The 18,512-nt window shown below is 38.4% G+C and overlaps 1 protein-coding gene and 1 long non-coding RNA gene across 2 annotated transcripts; both read left to right on the top strand.

Moving 5' to 3' along the window:
* Positions 1 to 855: 855 nt before the first annotated feature.
* On the top strand, positions 856 to 10,103 carry LOC111332100 (uncharacterized). Its single transcript, XR_002694983.2, has 3 exons — positions 856 to 3,105; positions 8,399 to 8,537; positions 9,019 to 10,103. It is a non-coding gene; the product is annotated as an uncharacterized LOC111332100 (long non-coding RNA).
* Positions 10,104 to 12,745: 2,642 nt separating this feature from the next.
* Positions 12,746 to 16,577, top strand: LOC111332125 (tripartite motif-containing protein 2). The gene is made up of 3 exons (XM_022937409.2): positions 12,746 to 13,129; positions 13,988 to 14,172; positions 14,836 to 16,577. The coding sequence occupies exons 2-3, from the start codon at positions 13,993 to 13,995 to the stop codon at positions 15,532 to 15,534; spliced, it is 879 nt and encodes a 292-aa protein (XP_022793144.1). The 5' UTR covers positions 12,746 to 13,129; positions 13,988 to 13,992; the 3' UTR covers positions 15,535 to 16,577.
* The last annotated feature ends 1,935 nt before the right edge of the window (positions 16,578 to 18,512 follow it).

The raw sequence follows: 18,512 nt of genomic DNA on the forward strand, positions 1-18,512 counted from the left end.
ATTAAAAAGGGTACATGTAAATTAAAAATTTTACATACAAACTAAAAATATTACCTACAAATTAAATATAGTACATTCAAATCTAAAATGGCACAGAAGAGTCACACATACAAATTAAAAATGTTGCTGCTGCAAATTAAAAATGAAAAGTCGTGCGCGCGCATCCGATAAGACCTGGTTCGAGGCGCACGACCTCGCCTTCAGCCTTCATCTATGTTTGGAGCGTGAAAGGAAGAGATTCTAGTTGAGCTTTTTTAATGATGTTCCACTCATTTTGTGGCAAAAAATGTGTGATAAATTACCATCCGCGTGCCAGCTGAAGTTTGGACTGTAACTGAGATATTTCCTCCGAGAAAGTCAGCGCCTTCTTCTCTCCTGCACTCCCACTGCGTCGACTTCCCGTAAAATAAATGCAACTAAGTGGCGAGGGACATGAATTAATAAATAAATAAATAAATAAATGATTTAGCAATGGACATCCACTGGGTGGCTATTCTTGTCCACTGTTCCAGATCGAATTGGAATTTGGAATGTTGGTTTTTTCGGAGGGAGGAAAACCGGAGGACCCGGAGAAAAACCCTCGGAGAAAGGACGAGAACCAACAACAAACTCAACCCACATGAGACGCCAGGTCCTGGAATCGAACCCGGGCCACAGTGGTGGGAGGCGAGTGCTCTCACCACTGCGCCATCCCTGCTCCCCGTGAATGAATTTGATGAATTTGATGTACTAGCCTCAAAGAATGCCACACTGCTCTGTATCCTAGTGATTCACCAGAACCACTGATTTCATTCCTGATTATATCACTCAACTGGTCAACATGGACCTCGTTCCTCTTCTTTTCAACCCATAATCTCGCAGCCTGCGTTTAAGAGTACTTAAACTTATTTTAATACCGTGGTAGTCGACCAAGAATTGCAAAATAACCTCATTTTCATACCCAAGATGAAAGTACTTTTGGATTAGCGATCGTTCGTCGTCCTCCCTTGCAACATATCAGCGCTCTCCCCAGTATCTTATGGATGCCAATGCGCGCGCACGACTTTTCATTTTTTAATTTTTCACGTATTCTAAATTTTTTTCACATCTACTTTGCCACCTGCTTAGTTTAACAACTGATTCTGATAAGGAAATGTAGCGCATTCAAAATTAGAATATCTTACCATGGAAGAGGTCTCTTTCAAGAATCATTTTCAAATATGTAGGTTCTACTTCTATCATGCTTTGGATGGGTTAGGAGGAAGCTCAAGGTTTATTAATATGTCTGCACTACAGAGTCTGAAACTGCTGTAAGAGTCTCTGAAACTGCGCACCAACAGAAGTTTTTATTTTTAACAAAAAGGAAAGCAAACACATATAATTATAACCCTTTCATTTCTAAGAGTGACTAGTGTAGTGTATTGTACCAGAAGTGTGAAAAGGTTGTGTTTGTAGGCATCTCGTGATGCCTACCAAACTGAAGTTGTTCTTGTGGTACTCGTTGGCTGCCATGTGAATAGTGTGTGGGTTAAAGTATTGAAATCAAAGAATATCAAAGGTTTTTGTTGCCGTATATCCAAATATCACAACTAGCATCCAACTTCTCCCTATAAAAAATGTGAAGAGAACTGGAGAAAATAATTATATACCAATGTAAGGGTGTAAATGTCAATAGATTGCATGCCTGCACTTTAATATTGATTAATTGTAAACTTCAAGCTTCCTTAATATCTCATTGCAGTCATGACTGTACGCCTGAAGACGGTGTGCTCCAGGCTGAAAAAAACTAGTCATACACAGTGTGCAGTACATCAGTTTCATCGAAACTGACACCACGAACCATGGTTTGTATCCTCATGTAGCAAGTAGCAGATATGCGATTAAACTGATAGCTGGTACAAAGTTTCCTTCACTTCCATCGTTCCAAAGAAGGTGGCACACGAAGTAAAGGTCACGAGTAGGAGAGACGTGAAGAGAGACCCAGTGATTCGCAATAATAGCCACTATTTTGATCTTTCCACCTAGATGACACATGGTGTCTCCTATTGGGATCGAAAAAAGGGGGAGGCAAAAGTTACACACGCAGAATTTCACAAGAGATCATGAACAATAAATTCGGTTCGACGCCACAAATAACTACAGAAAGCTCTGTAGCAACAAGCAAATGGCAATTGGTTCAAAATTTTCACATTCTAAACAACTTGTTAGGAATGTAAAAGTTTTGCTTTGCGATTCATCTCTCTCTGTAGTTCATTGATACATTTCTTCTTTAATTTTACCTCTATGGGCCGGGTGCCTCGTTTTCAGTCAGCCTGGCAACTATTATGCTTTTCACACTTCAAAGTTAAACTTGCGATATTTGGCCCCATCGTGCAAAATAAAATCTTGCTTATTTTTGCTCGTGATACATAATTTTCCGGCTGTCGTTAATTAGGCTAGAAGAGAAGCTATCATGTTCTTTTATTTCTTTTTTTGTCTTGTTTTGTTTAGTTTTGTTTTCGCCTTGTGCTCTAAATCTAGAGTTCTCCGCACAAGGATTGTTCGTCCTGAGAATGGAGGTGCAGTTGAAATCTTACAGGATTTGATTTTTGTGTCACAAAATAGGGGGCCTGAAGTGGATTATGGAGACGCCACGTATGTGGTTTCAACAATTTATATCTACAAAATCTGATGGAAGTTATCCCGGAAAGGTTTTATGCATATAATTATCTTTATGCTCTTAAAGCTTTTCTTCTCATCCGCGTCATTAGCAGCAGTATCTCCATCACCATAATTACTATCAATATCATCCTAATTGTTATCATTATTATCGTTGTCATCCTTATCATTTCAATAATATTGATTTTTTTATTATGACTACCGTTGTTGATATTATTATCACCATCTTTATAATCCCTTTTGCAATAAGACGTCTGGTGAGGCAGAAAGAGAGACCTCAATTCAAGTCCGTCACATTCGTCTTTGGAAGGCCTCTTCAATATTACAAGGCCTCATAAGGTTGTGAAAAACTCCACATACCTGTTGTGGATCCCACTTGGCAAGATCAAAGTTGTTTCAAGATGAAGCCGAGAAAAGAGAGTATTGTGACTTGCAATGGAAATATTGACGAGTCCCAGAATGATGGTGGTACGTATAGCATTCACAATATAAGTGAGATAAATTCTTGGCGCACTTGAAACACTACAGAATGTAACGTGACATAGCATGTTCGTGTTTTTTTAGAAATTTTACTACTCTCTCCTATCTCCTCCGTGACGTAGGCTCTACCCTCTGCCCCCACCCCTGGCTCTTTACCGACATTTTGGACAAAATGTTTGGTCCTAGATATAACAGCGGAGACTGATAACTTATCGTAGTTCAGGCGAAGATAAGTCTACATATTAAATAAACTAACTGGGTCAGAAGAAGAGGAGTCCAGTTTTTAATCATATTGATCAAAAATCGCCTTTTCATCTACCTGGGGTTGAGTTTAAAATGTTCTTTAAATCAAGTATCACTTCTGAAGTCTTTTAATGTATGGAGTACCATCTAGTTGCACAAAAGAAAGAAAGAAAAAGGAAATCACCGATCCCAGTAACCAATGCAGAAACTCTTTTGTATTTAGGCCAATTTAAATATATACCTGTACCCTTTACTGGAATCATAAGATTTAGGCAAACCATGGGAAATTGCTGGGAAATTGCTAGGAAATGGGTTTCGTGTCCTCCCGATTTCAGAAGTTGCGATTAGCAAAGTAATTCTGTTTCAGTAGAGTGTAGGTACACAACATCAAACGATCAACCATTCAATCCCTCAATCAAAAGTTTTAGCGCCTTTCATTTCAGCATATGAAATAGTACGCAATGCAATATCTGTGAAAGTAATGACCAAAGACCATATATTACCTGATCATTTAATTTCTGGATTACTGTTTTAACTTGTTCTATTCAGGAGCCTATACATTATGCTAATAATATTTTAATCCAAACGGAAAATAATAACCCATTAGGTTGCTTACATTAACCCTTTTATATAACTTACATGAATTAAGTCCCCTTCATATCCTCTTTACTGCTTCCTGCGAGACTGAATAAGTAGAAAGAAACAAGCACGCGAAGTAAATAACAGAGCAAAGTTCAATAAAAAAGAGAAATGCTTTCTTAAAAAGAACATTGTAGACAGTGTAAATAGTTTTACCTGCTGTAGACAGTGTGAAAAGTTTTACTTACTGTAGACAGTGTATATTGTTCAGTGTGATGCAATGAATATGTGAAGTTCATATATTTTGAACTGCGGTATTAGATACGTATGATGTGCGATCCTCGCAGTAGATAGCGCCATTTATGCAATAGCGAAAATCAGACCTGAAAAAAATCAGGCCTGTACGGGACTCGAACCACTTACCTCTGCGATACTAGTGCAGCGCTCTACCAATTGAACTAACAAGCCAACTGGGAGCAGGCCGTTAAGTTGATTCGTAATAAACCCGTGAAAGTGATAAATTAAATGATCAGGTAATAGATGGTCTTTGGTCATTAATTTCACAGATATTGCATCTCATTTATCACTTTCACGGGTTTATTACGAATCAGCTTAACGGCCTGCTCCCAGTTGGCTTGTTAGCTCAATTGGTAGAGCGCTGCACTAGTATCGCAGAGGTCAGTGGTTCGAGTCCCGTACAGGCCTGATTTTTTTCAGGTCTGATTTTCGCTATTGCATAAATGGCGCTATCTACTGCGAGGATCGCACATCATACGTATTGTTCAGTGTAGCTGCTGTAGACAGTGTAGATAGTTGTAACTGCTGTAGACTGTAAATACTTGTACCTGCTGTAGGCAGAGTAGGTATTTGTATCTGCTGTAGACAGCGCAGATAGCTATGCCTATTGTAGACAGTGTAGATACCTGTACCTTCTGTAGACAGAGTAGGTAGTTGTACCTACTGTAGACAGTGTAGATAGTTGTACCTGCTGTAGACAGTGTAAATAGTTGTACCTGCCGTAGACAGTGTAAATAGTTCTACCTGCTGTAGACAGTGTAAATAGTTGTACCTGCTGTAGACAGAGTAGGTAATTGTACCTACTGTAGACAGTGTAGATAGTTGTACCTGCTGTAGACAGTGTAGATACTTGTACCTGCTGTAGAAAGTGTAGATAGCTGTACCTTCTGTAGACAGAGTAGGTAATTGTACCTACTGTATACAGTGTAGATAGTTGTACCTGCTGTAGACAATGTGGATAGTTATACCTGCTGTAGATAGTGTAGATAGTTGTACCTGCTGTAGACAGTGTAGATAGTTGTACCTGCTGTTGACAGTGTAGATAGTTGTACCTGCTGTAGACAGTGTAGATAGTTGTACCTGCTGAAGACAGTGTAGATAGTTGTACCTGCTGTAGACAGTGTAGATAGTTGTACCTGCTGTTGACAGTGTGGATAGTTGTACCTTCTGTAGACAGAGTAGGTAATTGTACCTACTGTAGACAGTGTAGATAGTTATACCTGCTGTAGACAGTGTAGATAGTTGTACTTGCTGTAGACAGTGTAGATAGTTGTACCTGCTGTAGACAATGTAGATAGTTGTACCTGCTGTAGACAGTGTAGATAGTTGTACCTGCTGTTGACAGTGTAGATAGTTGTACCTGCTGTTGACAGTGTAGATAGTTGTACCTGCTGTAGACAGTGTAGAGAGTTGTACCTGCTGTTGACAGTGTGGATAGTTGTACCTGCTGTTGACAGTGTAGATAGCTGTACCTGCTGTAGACAGTGTAGATAGTTGTACCTGCTGTAGACAGTGTAGATAGTTGTACCTGCTGTTGACAGTGTAGATAGCTGTACCTGCTGTAGACAGTGTAGATAGTTGTACCTGCTGTAGACAGTGTAGATAGTTGTACCTGCTGTAGACAGTGTAGAGAGTTGTACCTGCTGTTGACAGTGTGGATAGTTGTACCTGCTGTTGACAGTGTAGATAGCTGTACCTGCTGTAGACAGTGTAGATAGTTGTACCTGCTGTAGACAGTGTAGATAGTTGTACCTGCTGTTGACAGTGTAGATAGTTGTACCTACTGTAGACAGTGTAGATAGTTGTACCTGCTGTAGACAGTGTAGATAGTTGTACCTACTGTAGACAGTGTAGATAGTTGTACCTGCTGTTGACAGTGTAGATAGTTGTACCTGCTGTAGACAGTGTAGATAGTTGTACCTACTGTAGACAGTGTAGATAGTTGTACCTGCTGTAGACAGTGTAGATAGTTGTACCTGCTGTAGACAGTGTAGATAGTTGTACCTGCTGTTGACAGTGTAGATAGTTGTACCTGCTGTTGACAGTGTAGATAGTTGTACCTGCTGTTGACAGTGCAGATAGTTGTACCTGTTGTTGACAGTGTAGGTAGTTGTACCTGCGGTTGACAGTGTAGATAGTTGTACCTGCTGTAGACAGTGTAGATAGTTGTACCTGCTGTAGACAGTGTAGATAGTTGTACCTGCTGTTGACAGTGTAGATAGTTGTACCTGCTGTTGACAGTGTAGATAGTTGTCCCTACTGTTGACAGTGCAGATAGTTGTACCTGTTGTTGACAGTGTAGGTAGTTGTACCTGCGGTTGACAGTGTAGATAGTTGTACCTGCTGTAGACAGTGTAGATAGTTGTACCTGCTGTTGACAGTGTAGATAGTTGTACCTGCTGTTGACAGTGTAGATAGTTTACCTGCTGTAGACAGTGTAGATAGTTGTACCTGCTGTTGACAGTGTAGATAGTTGTACCTGCTGTTGACAGTGTAGATAGTTGTACCTGCTGTTGACAGTGTAGATAGTTGTACCTGCTGTTGACAGTGTGGATAGTTGTACCTGCTGTAGACAGTGTGGATAGTTGTACCTGCTGTAGACAGTGTAGATAGTTGTACCTGCTGTTGACAGTGTAGATAGTTGTACCTGCTGTTGACAGTGTAGATAGTTGTACCTGCTGTTGACAGTGTAGATAGTTGTACCTGCTGTTGACAATGTGGATAGTTGTACCTGCTGTAGACAGTGTGGATAGTTGTACCTAATGTAGACAGTGTGGATAGTTGTACCTAATGTAGACAGTGTGGATAGTTTTATTTACAGTAGAGAGTGTACACTGTAACTGCTGTAGACAGTATAGATAGTTGCAGCTACTTTAGGCAGTGTAGATAGTTGTACCTGCTGTAGACAGTGTAGATAGTTGTACCTGCTGTAGACAGTATAGATAATTGTACCTTTCGTAGACAGCGTGGATAGTTTTACCTAATGATGACAGTGTAGATAGCTGTACCTACTGCAGACAGTGTAGACAGTTATAGCTACTCTAGACAGTGTAGATAGTGGTACCTTCTCTAGACAGTATAGATACCTGGCCTACTGTAGACATTGTAGATATTTGTACCTAGTGTAGACAGTGAATTTAGTTTGAATTCTTCATTTACTACAAAACGGAAAGTGCTGATCTTTTATGATTACCTTTTTGTGTGCATAATGCAATGATCAGAGATCGACTTGAAAATAACACTTGCCATTTCAAAAGACTGAAATTTCCTTTTTTCCCTATATAAACTTCTTTTTGTCAGCTTTATTTGGTTCTCGGCTTGCTGCTGTTGTTTCTGTTTGTTTCTTTGCATGTTTTTTATTTTTTTCTCCCTAAATATATTAGATAAATCATATATGCTACCGAGAAAGAAAAAAAAACAAAAAAAAGACTTGCGTATCAATCGCTAGTTTTACATTATGCTGCGAAGCTAATAAAGCTAGCTGTCTCTTGCAGCGATCCTTTTAACTGAAACACGAGTCGCTCTTTCTTTACACTTGCAGTGTAACTTTCTCATAGAAAAAAATTAGAAAAGCCTTGAGATTCTGAGGCAAATGATACAACATTTATGGATGACTGTGGCACTGTCTACAAATGTGACTAGAGACTGCGTTGACGTTAAAATCTAGTTTCTTTAGCGCGATGCTAATCGACCATAATCCTCTTCTTGCTCTTTACCAAAAATCGCTCATAACCTTTTTTTCTAGCATATATTTGAACGCTGACACTAAATTGTAAATGTGCCCGAAATGATGGGTGACTGAATAAATTCACTTCAATGTTGTTACTGTACCTCGATTACTTTTCATGGTAGTACGTGCTTTTTCACAAAAGTATTATCGAGCTACGTAATTCTGCATAGATTGGAGTGACGTCATAAAATGATTCGTGTCGGGTTTTCAAATGTAGACGTCCCTCCCTTCCGTTTCTCCTTAGGGGAGAAGGGTACGGCTACTCGCAGCCTACTAGGGGGTATTACTGGGAGAATGAATGGAATTTCTTTTCATTTTCACTTCACTTCATATTTAAAATGAAATCTAAAGGATTGTGTTAATTACGTGTCGTCGCTTGAGCAGCCTTTTCATTTGAGTGGTTTGATGAACTAGAAATTGCTCTCATTTTAGGCATTATCCACATATAAGTTGTTGATGAGTCGAAACGGAATACGTATTATGTCGCCCTCATATTCAAGGACACTGACACAGATCCGGAAACGTAGTGACTAGTACTGGACAAGGGAAAGGAAAGCAAGTCTTAGACAAAGTAAGAAACTAGATGTCCATCCATGCATCCACTCATTATTCGTTTTTTCTCTCGTATCGTTAAGTTATTCACTAATATGTACAGTTTTTTATATTTATTTTTATATATGTTCTTTTTTGTTTCTCTTTTCCTTTGGGGGGGGATGGCTCTGGCTGGTTATTTCAAGAATATTTTGGTCCATTTATTTATTCTTCCCATCATTTCACCATTTCAAGGTTTTCATTCAATCCGGTCTTCTTTGTGTTTACTTTATCTAGGCTAACATCTTCCTGAAAATGGTGCATCTAAACTTGTGAGAAGCAACTGTCTTGACTCTCAAGCGCGCCAAAAAACCGCTAAGGAGAAAAAGGAACTTTGAGATTTTGGGTTGTGCAACCAGCTTAACCATATTGTCCCAATGCCCAAATTTTGTCTTTAATCAAATTTTGTCTTTAATCAAGCGTTGTGTTGTTTATTAATATAAGGACCTTCCATTATGTAGAACTATTCAGGATGCAAGTCGCTTCGAGCCTGAACACTTCTGGGGCTGTACAATCTTCAGAAGTCATTCCTTCCCCTACTGTTATCTGGAATGCGAATACACTGGAAACACCACATTGGTTAAAAATAAGTACCCTGACTATCCTAACTCTCAAGCACTTTTTATTCTTAATATGGTTTCATTTGACAGACCTGAAGACTTTGGAGGATATTACTTTTGGCTACCTGCACAAATTCTACCATCATTTAGGTTTCTCTCTTCAATATTAGGAGTAAATATAACTGAGAAATTGTTGTGTATTAGGGGTTCGATGTACTACCACTAAAGAGTAACACGTGCACAGACCAAGTGCTACAAAACTGCTTTATTAGAATGCTATTTAAATTAATATACAATGATAGACAGATATATGGATAATCACATGACTGCAGTCAAAGGTGTGCTAACCAATAGAATAAAGATTATGTATTAGTTAAAGCAGTTACCCAATAGGAACAAGCACTACAGAAATAATAGAGATAAATCTGATATTTTATATCAGCCTAACACCTATATTAGCAACCTCGTTCCCAGGGTCTCTCTCTCTCTGCCTCCTCTATCGCTCCAGGGGGCGGGAAGATAGGAAATCCTGGCAGCGAGGTTGCTATAATGATTGGTTTTCACCGATTTGAGTAGCTGTTGATCAATGTGATCATTAATCTCACGTGGCTGAGGAAGAATTTAGACTATTTTCTCCAATCATAATCTACGTGCTGAGTTTTTAAAGTGCAAATATTTATGTTAATCTGTGCTTTCATCCTGATTTAAGGGAGAAAAAATCTCGTCCTGGGTTATAAAAATTGTCTTAATCGGTTAGAAAACAAATATCAACAGAGGATATCCAGCTTTAAGAGATGTCTCTGGTTTTCGTTTCAAGTCTGCTGTTCAAGCCTGATTTTCGAAATAAACCAAAACAAATCGATCTTCATTTTTGTAGTCGGCACCATATATCATGAACAGGCTTTCACGACACCTTCAAATGTCGTCATGGGTATTTGTAAACCGCATATTTCTTGACTTGTGAAATAAAGGCCACAAAAATAGTTGGATCTCTGCAAGTTAAAATATTTGTTTCTGAGTTATTGTTGTATTCTTTTTCGCTTTCTATAGCAATAAGTGAGTAATTTAGTTTTCAGGTCCTGCTTCGTCGTCGGAACTTCTTTGGCGACACTTGAATTGTATTAGTGCAATTTCTCTTTGGTCGCGAATTTAAGTGTCGCTAGAACCTTTTTGTCCCATGCTATAGCTCTGCACTGCTTCTATGTATGTTTTGCTGTTTTATTTTCTTGTTTTGTTAATCTGATTTTTTCCTGCGCCTATGTCGACTATATAATTTACCAAGGTATGTCTGAAATACCCCGATCTCTATGAAGTTTGATTTTATAACAACAATAAATCTTTGTCGGTGAAAATATTTTTATCAAAGTTTGGGAAGTAGTAAGTAGCTTTAGGTTAGTGGGAAGTAGCTGTTAGCAATTGTTAAATTAGTTTTAAAATGGCAAGCAGAAAGAAAAAACCAGTAAATGACGACCCCTTTCACGTTCTAAACAAGAATGAGGGGATATCTCTCCCGGAAGTGTGAGAAAAAGTGTAGTTTTAATTCCGTCTTAACCCTTTGAATACGAAAAAGACCATATTTTTTCAGTTGTAATTTGGCGATACAAACTTAACCTCACTTTGTTGGTCCTTATATGGATCATCCGTTACAATATTTGCGGTTTTGAGACACCATGGGCTCAGACCTTGGGGTCACATAACCTAGATCAACAGTTCGTGTTCGGATGCGTTCAAATCGATTCGGTTTCTCGCTTTTCTGGCCGTTTATAAGTGTTTTTCGAGTCATTTTCCCTCTACAGAAGCCCTCACGACGGCATTATTAAACTGGAATGTGGGTAGAGGCAAGCCTCTGAATGAAAACAGAGGTGAGAGATGGTTTCATGTAGACTGGACCGCCAACGATGCTGTACTGCCAGCTTTGCGAGTTCACAAGTGAAGTTGTCTCTCGGGCCCATCTGTGGATGGCTTCCAGGAACTACCAAGGCTATGTGGCCAAGTTTTGACCGGTAAAAATTTCAATCGATGCGATATTTTGCTGGTAGGACTGGATGGCCCGACACGATTCTAATAATTCTTTGAAATGGAAATGATAGGAGTTGCCTTTTCGAGTTATGGCGGAATTACCCAGAACTCTTTTCGGGCATGAAAAAGGCAACGGTAGTGTTCGCGACACTGGCTTTCATCAAATGGAGAAACAAGTGCTGGCAGATAAAGTGAGAAGGAATTTTTTTGCCAAACTCCAAGATCTGGCCCTGAGGTGTGATTTGAACGCAAACTTTTGATATTTTTTAGCAAGTCTTTATCTTAAAAGATCGACATGTTTTTGGTGTTGCTCTTGGAGCAAAATACTGAACTTTGGGATTTGCTGCCATACGAACGGTTCACTGCAATGAAAATCAGGAATCATTGTGGGCGTTTTAGGTTGCAATAGGTGTCACATCAACTAGCCGGCACAATTTACACACTTACATAATATTGTGTCTTAAGTTCGACAAGAAACAAGTATCAAAAGTAGTAACGGTATTATCTGGACATATGTGCCACTTAGTATGCAAAGGGTTAACACAGAATTAAAAATGCCCGCTTAGAAATTATCAAAAAATATTGAAAAAAAACTTTCAAACTCGACATAAAGTGGAAAGATTTAAGAAAGTAAGGGATTTCTGGTGCAAACATTTGACGTCAATGAAAATTTCGAAACCCCGATTCTGTGGCCTCTCGTTTTCTCCCTCTCCACACTCCTCTCTCCTCCCATTGAACGAGAGAGGGAATGGGGGAGAAGGAAAGACGAAAAACTTCCTTCAGCCTCCCTCAGGATCAAAATGCACTTCGAAGAGAAAGACTGCGAAGACTTGATGATACGCGTGCTATAATTTGACATGACCAGATCTATTTCGCTGATTCTTCGGAGCAAGCTTTAGCGAAGGGAGTTTATTAAGAGGACGTGACGTAGTTGAATTGATTCGTTACATTTAGGAGAGAAAGTCACACAATTTCATCAACCGCCAACCTAGCTCGAGGAATTATAGCTGAGATTTAATTAAAAAAAATGCGAGGCGATTAAAAAACAACGATGAACCAGACTGAGATTTCAGATGCCATAGATCTTCGAGTAAGAAACGCAAACTTAATTACTTCTCTTCTTGAGCTCACGTCTTAAGGTAACACTCGTAATCAATTGAAGCTGTAAAGTTATCAGTTCAAGTTCTTCCTACTATAAAGGCAGTCGCAGAAGGTTAGGTAAAGGACAAAAATATTCTCAAGGAAACGAAATATGCCTACGTTAATTATTAGAGAAGCATAAAACTTTCTTTTCAGCAGAACAGGAAGTCACGAACTTAGTAAAGCAACAAGAGACAACCATTGTTATTAGAGGAAAGTAAACAAACCCAAACAAAGGCAAATTGAAGTATGTTTAAATCTGAATTTCATTTAAATTGATAGAGTTTGATACCTCTATACGATTTATTGGCTGAGCGAGTGAATTTGTTTCGGTATGAAAAGGTATGACAGTTTAAGTTAGCACCTTAAAGCTACAAACTATACTTTTGAATGAAATCATCCTCCGGTCTACTTCGATAGAAGAACATGTTAACGCCTGAGGGCGATGCTGACGTGACGTTAGCTCCAAACATTGAAATTCCTTTTCAGCAATTCGGGATGCAGTGAAAAGGGAATTGATGATATGAACACGCGAAATTAAATGATGATGATATAAACAAGGGAGGCGATGATGTTAGCTACAAACATTGAACTTCCCTTTCAGCAATTCAGGATTTTGATGAAAAGGGAATTGATTATATAAACACCCTAAAATTTGGCGTAAGTAGAACTTTTCTGTCAGTACTAGTTGATCAGTTTTCGATGGATTCTCGTTGCAGTCGCCCGTCCTGCGTAAGGTTTGTGACTGAATTGGTTATTTGTGAAGTACATAGCTGCAGACCCTTCCAAGACGGATTGATTATCGAGGCTTTCTTCGCTTCGTAGTATAAAAAGCCGAGTTAAAGTGTCCTGGGTAAGTCTTGTGCATAACGCTGACAAAAAATATTATAATTGTTTAATTAGAAGTACAGAAACTCCTTCTTACAGGCTCTTTCGGCGGCAAACTTCTCAGAAATGAATTATTTTGGGAGGGGAATAATTGAAAAGAATGAATTGGTAGCTATGTAGTGGGTTATCCTGTGACTTCGATCACAATCAACGGTCAGGTAGTCAGTTCAGTTTAACATACAAGCCGCAAAAGTCAGAATACATAGATATGAGGAACGATGCAAATCAAGTAGATGTAGCCTCGGAGTATTACCCCGGGGTTGTACTCGATATATTCTTGGGTGGGGAGATGCAGCGCGGCCCCTCATACCCTGACCCTGTTTAAGACAAATATCGCTGATTTTCCTTCCCTGTTTAAGACAGAATTCCGATTTTTGATACCCTGTTTAAGACATTTAATGTGCCTGGTATCAATGCCAAAATCAACGGAATTCAATATTAATTAAAACTAGAGCTTGTAAAAATTTTGCTGTTTATCTTCCAAGAAAAGATATCCTGTTTAAGACAAAAATTGATAAATCGATACCCTGATTAAGACAAAAAATGATAAAGTCGATACCCTGTTTAAGACAAAAATCTCGAAAAACATACCCTGGCTGGCCGCAGTCCCCATTAAGCCCTTATAAGGAAGTACCCCCCCCTCCCGAGTATCACTCGCTCGTTTGATTGATGATACACGTGTGTACACGTACATATAATTCTTCTATCCACTGAAAAACTTCTCATTTGATTCTTGAGTTGTTACCGTATAATCCAAACAAAAAGGCTTTATTAACACCTCATGAGTGTGTTCTGAATATATGTCATATGTATCTTTCAACAGCTGATATGAATGACAATTTAGAAAAATTACTTGAATGTGAAATTTGCCTCATAAAGTATGAGGAGCCAAAAGTGTTGGACTGTCAACACATCTTCTGCAAACATTGCCTGGAGAGACTGGTGACTCAAACTCGAGTCGGTAGACATTACAAGATCGCATGTCCCGTATGCAGGAAAATAAGTAAGGTACGTATGAAATCATAAACTCTTGAGGAGAAGGGACCTCTAATGGCTAATTTACAATATGGTGTCGCATAACTAAAAGCCAATTTATCCACAGGAGGAGGATGTCGGGCCCATGTTGCACGACAAGATTGTGCAAAACTTTAAAAATACTAAATCTATGTTACGTCCTTGCACACCTGGGACTATAAAATTACCATCCAAATAAATTGGGGGGGGGGAGGGGGTAGGTGTATTGAGCCCCGCGTGAATACGTGGTTGTTACTGGGATACTTCACCTTTTCCTCCAGGATAACAGCCAAGTTAGCCCTCCTTTGTTTGCACGCGAAAGTCAATGCTCACTGTAAAGATCAATAGTTGGCTACTTTCTGGAGTAATTTGTATTCCATTAAGCCCCATAAATTAAAAACTTATTTAATAGAGAGGATTTTATGATGTATACGATCATTTATATCTCACAATGGGTCTTAACAAGGCATTCCACAAATTTCTATTGAATATTTACTAAGTTATTGCACACAACAAGTTCTAAAAAAACCTCAGGCCTTCTGAGGGCAGAAGACGAACATCATTCTCTACTTGGTCTTTTCACAACAAAGCATTATTTTATTTTGCTTTCCATTAACTAACATTTCCAACTTTAATCTACCTTCCTTTTATCGTCAGGTACCCAATGGCGATGTAGCAAACCTTCCGTCCAACTACCTCATAAATCGTCTGCTGGATTTCAGAAGCACGGCAAATTCCAAGCCCTCTTGTGGTAATCATGAGGGCAAAATTCTTAAGCTCTTTTGCCTGACTTGTCAGCAGTTGATTTGTCGGGACTGCACTTTAATAGATCACCGCGGCCACAACTACGATTTTGCTAAACATGTATTTCCCGGTGAGAAAGAAAAGATCTTAAATGCAATGCGGGAATCAAACGAAAAGATCCTTACTTTAGAAGCATCCATGGATGATTTCGAGGAGCAGAAGAAAAGTCTAGATCAAAACGCAGAAGAGATCAAGCAGAAAATTGACGATTTCTGCGATGAAACGATTCAGTTCCTTAAAAAAGAAAAGCAACGCTTGAAGGATGATCTGCAAGAATCAGTAAAGACCCAGAAGGAGAAACTTTATTTAGAGATGAGGTATTTCTTAGATTCACTCGACTATGTAAAGCAGAGACTAGGGGTTACAGAGCACATTCTCGCTAAAGTAAGCGACGAAGATGCTCTATTGGCAAAAAATGAAATACTCAAACAACTTGATGATATTAACTGTGTTTTACCCCATTTAATGCCAACCCCTCTGATGAAATATGACTTTGGAGCCGATGACATGTTGGATGTGATCAATAAAATAGAAGCTTCTTCCCTGCAATAAAATTTGGAGAGATTTGGTTTTGCGACTGATTTGTGATAATTAGAATGATAGTGGCAGGAAAAAAACACTGAGGTTTTTCCTAAACAACAGCAAGTTAATTAGATTATGGATTCTACATTCAAACTTGGTGAGATAATCAAATTAAATTTATTCATATTGTATTAGTGTCCCCATTTAGTGGTTATGTACTGCTATTTTAGTCTGACACTTAAATAAAGGTATTCATTCATTCATTCATTCATTCAATATGGTTTGTTTACATGTAAAGGCAATTATTGTAATTATAGCTTCACAGATGTTTTTTAAGTAAAATAGAATGTTTCAATAGCTTTAATCCTTCCTCTTCAAAATAAATTACTGTTTCTGGAATAGAATTAGAGGAAGCAGGTTATAAAAACTTTTGATTCAGCTCCTTATTTGAATACATGAGTAGCATTTGATGTTTTCTAATGAAACAGGATGGGTCGGCTGAAGATACCCCATGAGTAGTGAACTTGACAGTAACAAAGGTGACTAATTGATAAAACTTGAGCACTTAGAAATTATACCTTAGCTTAAAACTTTTTTTTGTTCCGGGAATTACAGTTTAATGAGATCATTAAAATGCCAGTCTCTATACAGGAATGCACCTTCCTTGACCTACACAGTCCTAAACAATGAGATAACTGATAAAAAGGTTTGTGTGTTTGGAAGAACTACTGTAAGTGCAGTGGCACCTAGTGACAAAAATTAATAATTTCTTGTAAGTATGAATGTATGTAAGTTATGTAAGAAATTGACCCTTTTTTGATGATTGTGGTGTTTTTCCTTCAGAATCTAGACTTTCAACTTTGTATTAATTGTAAATTTTTATCATATTTATTCCTTGTACTTTAAGCCCTTAAAATTTGTCGCAGGGGAGTCTGTTACCTGACTTCCTTTGTCTATAATTGTGTGATTACATCATGATGCATAAAGTTTTCAGTACTGTAAATGGTAACATTGTAGTTGCCAGCAATGCAATTTGTAATGCTACTTGGATGGAATTAAATACTCGGACCCAAGCTCTAAATAGTGCATGGTGTTCTTACAAGTGCTGATACCCAGACTAAATATTGCAAGGCATTGGTCACAAGTTGTGTAATTTTTAAATTATGGGAATCTGGAAAAGCAAGGATTCTCCCTGGTACAATTAGAACTAAAATTAATGGCCAACCCCCTCTTTTAACTCGTGTTTTTACTGCCTCCTTCCCTTCAATGTTTAGGGGCACAGAGATGAAGAGTACCTTTTTCGTATTTTGACACATAAAGAAAATGGCCGGGTAGAAATATATTCATAAAGATTTGCCAGCTTGTTACAGCATATACACGTGCAATATATAACTTGAGTTGTTGCACGAGTTATCCAATTTCGGACAAATACCCAGGCCTTTTCATAAACTTTCATGTTAACATTTTGTCGTGGTGAATTGCATTGGTGAAAGTCTTAGTAGATGATCAAATGAATACTTTTTTCAGATCAATACAGTTTACTGTTGTGTTTCAACAACAACAATAACAACAACAAGCTTTATTACCAAGAATAAGATTTAAACTTAATTCACAACACAATCTAGTAATACAGGAGAGGTGACATTTACTCAGAATAACTATAAAAAGCTAATCGAGTTGAATAAATCAAATAATTTGGATATATCAACAAAGTTGAAATCAGGGTAAACTGGCCATCATAACGATTACAAAAGCTGACGTTTCGAGCGTTATCCCTTCGTGTAGCAATTTTTCTTTTATGCATTACATTAACGACGAACTCAGACTTATTCAAAATCGCTCAAAAAAAAACATTTTTGAGGCAAAGGGACGACTATACACCACAGGTAAAGTAATTCAACGTTTATTTATCAATGATTTATGTACATAGTCAGCAATATATCACAAAAGGTGAGGCAAACGGTAAATCTGGTACATTCACTATAAAACAACAGTTGGCTACACAAACAGATTGTATGGGCCCCATGTGGTCATACTAGCGACATCAAGAAAAGAGGCCCATAGACTTCGGCGTAATTTGTTTCACTGACGCAGTGTTCTCACGCGAATACCCTACAATCGACCGGTGATATCTTAACTAGAAGTCGTTTACCGTCGTTCTTTCAATTTTGGCTCATTTTCCCGAACCGAAATTATCATTCACGCTCAACAGAATATCAGTTCAAGTGATCCTGACATCTTGACATCATTCTTCAGCTGCTTGAAAATACCGCTACATGTGTGTTGATGGCTTTGCAAGTTGTGAGAGTTGTACCTCGGTTCCAGACCCCTTCAATCCCCCCTCCCCTCTCCCGCACAGATGGTCCCTAAGTCCCCAAATTAACCTCTTCGACAGCCAGTGCTGAGAATGAATAAAATAAATTTACTGGAGCTACGCTTTTAGGCTCGGCTAAACCTCTATATTTTAAATTGTAGTTGACGTAGCAACATCTATCTCTATGTCAAATTCACGACCACAGAAAAAGGTAACAGAAATTCTACCTGTAAAGTAAGACCGCTAAAGAAATAGGAAACGATCAACTGTAGCTTATAATGGATTTTTACTGAATGGATTATTGTAACATAATATTTCCATTCATTTTCCCAACACGAACAAATGGCAGCTCTAATAATGCTTTCAAATAAGATATAGATCTATTTTTATCAGGCGTTTCACAGCATGAACTTCCCATGGAACTTTCTAGAACTTTTTTGTCAGGTTTTGTTGTTATAATTTAATAGTACCAAAATAGTTATGTTACAAGCCATTGGAATGTTCCGGAATACTTTGTAGATGTTTATAAAGATTCGGTCTTGTAGAAGGAGTGGTTGCTTTGTTTGCTTTGTAGATGTTTAGAAAGATTCGGTCGTGTAGAAGGAGTGGTTGCTTTGTCGAGAGTGACCGACTGTTTGGATAACTATACTTAGAGAAAGAATTGCTGTGGAAGATTGTTAATTTCAAGGAACTT

Source organism: Stylophora pistillata, chromosome 14 (genome assembly GCF_964205215.1).
Source record: "Stylophora pistillata chromosome 14, jaStyPist1.2, whole genome shotgun sequence".
Classification (NCBI taxonomy): Eukaryota; Metazoa; Cnidaria; class Anthozoa; order Scleractinia; family Pocilloporidae; genus Stylophora; species Stylophora pistillata.

Excerpts from the sequence above, each read along its gene's own strand:
- LOC111332125 (XM_022937409.2), top strand. The coding sequence starts at position 13,993 with ATGAATGACAATTTAGAAAAATTACTTGAATGTGAAATTTGCCTCATA. Across the intron at positions 14,173-14,835 it reads TATGCAGGAAAATAAGTAAG|GTACCCAATGGCGATGTAGC; the intron begins GTACGTATGAAA and ends TTTTATCGTCAG.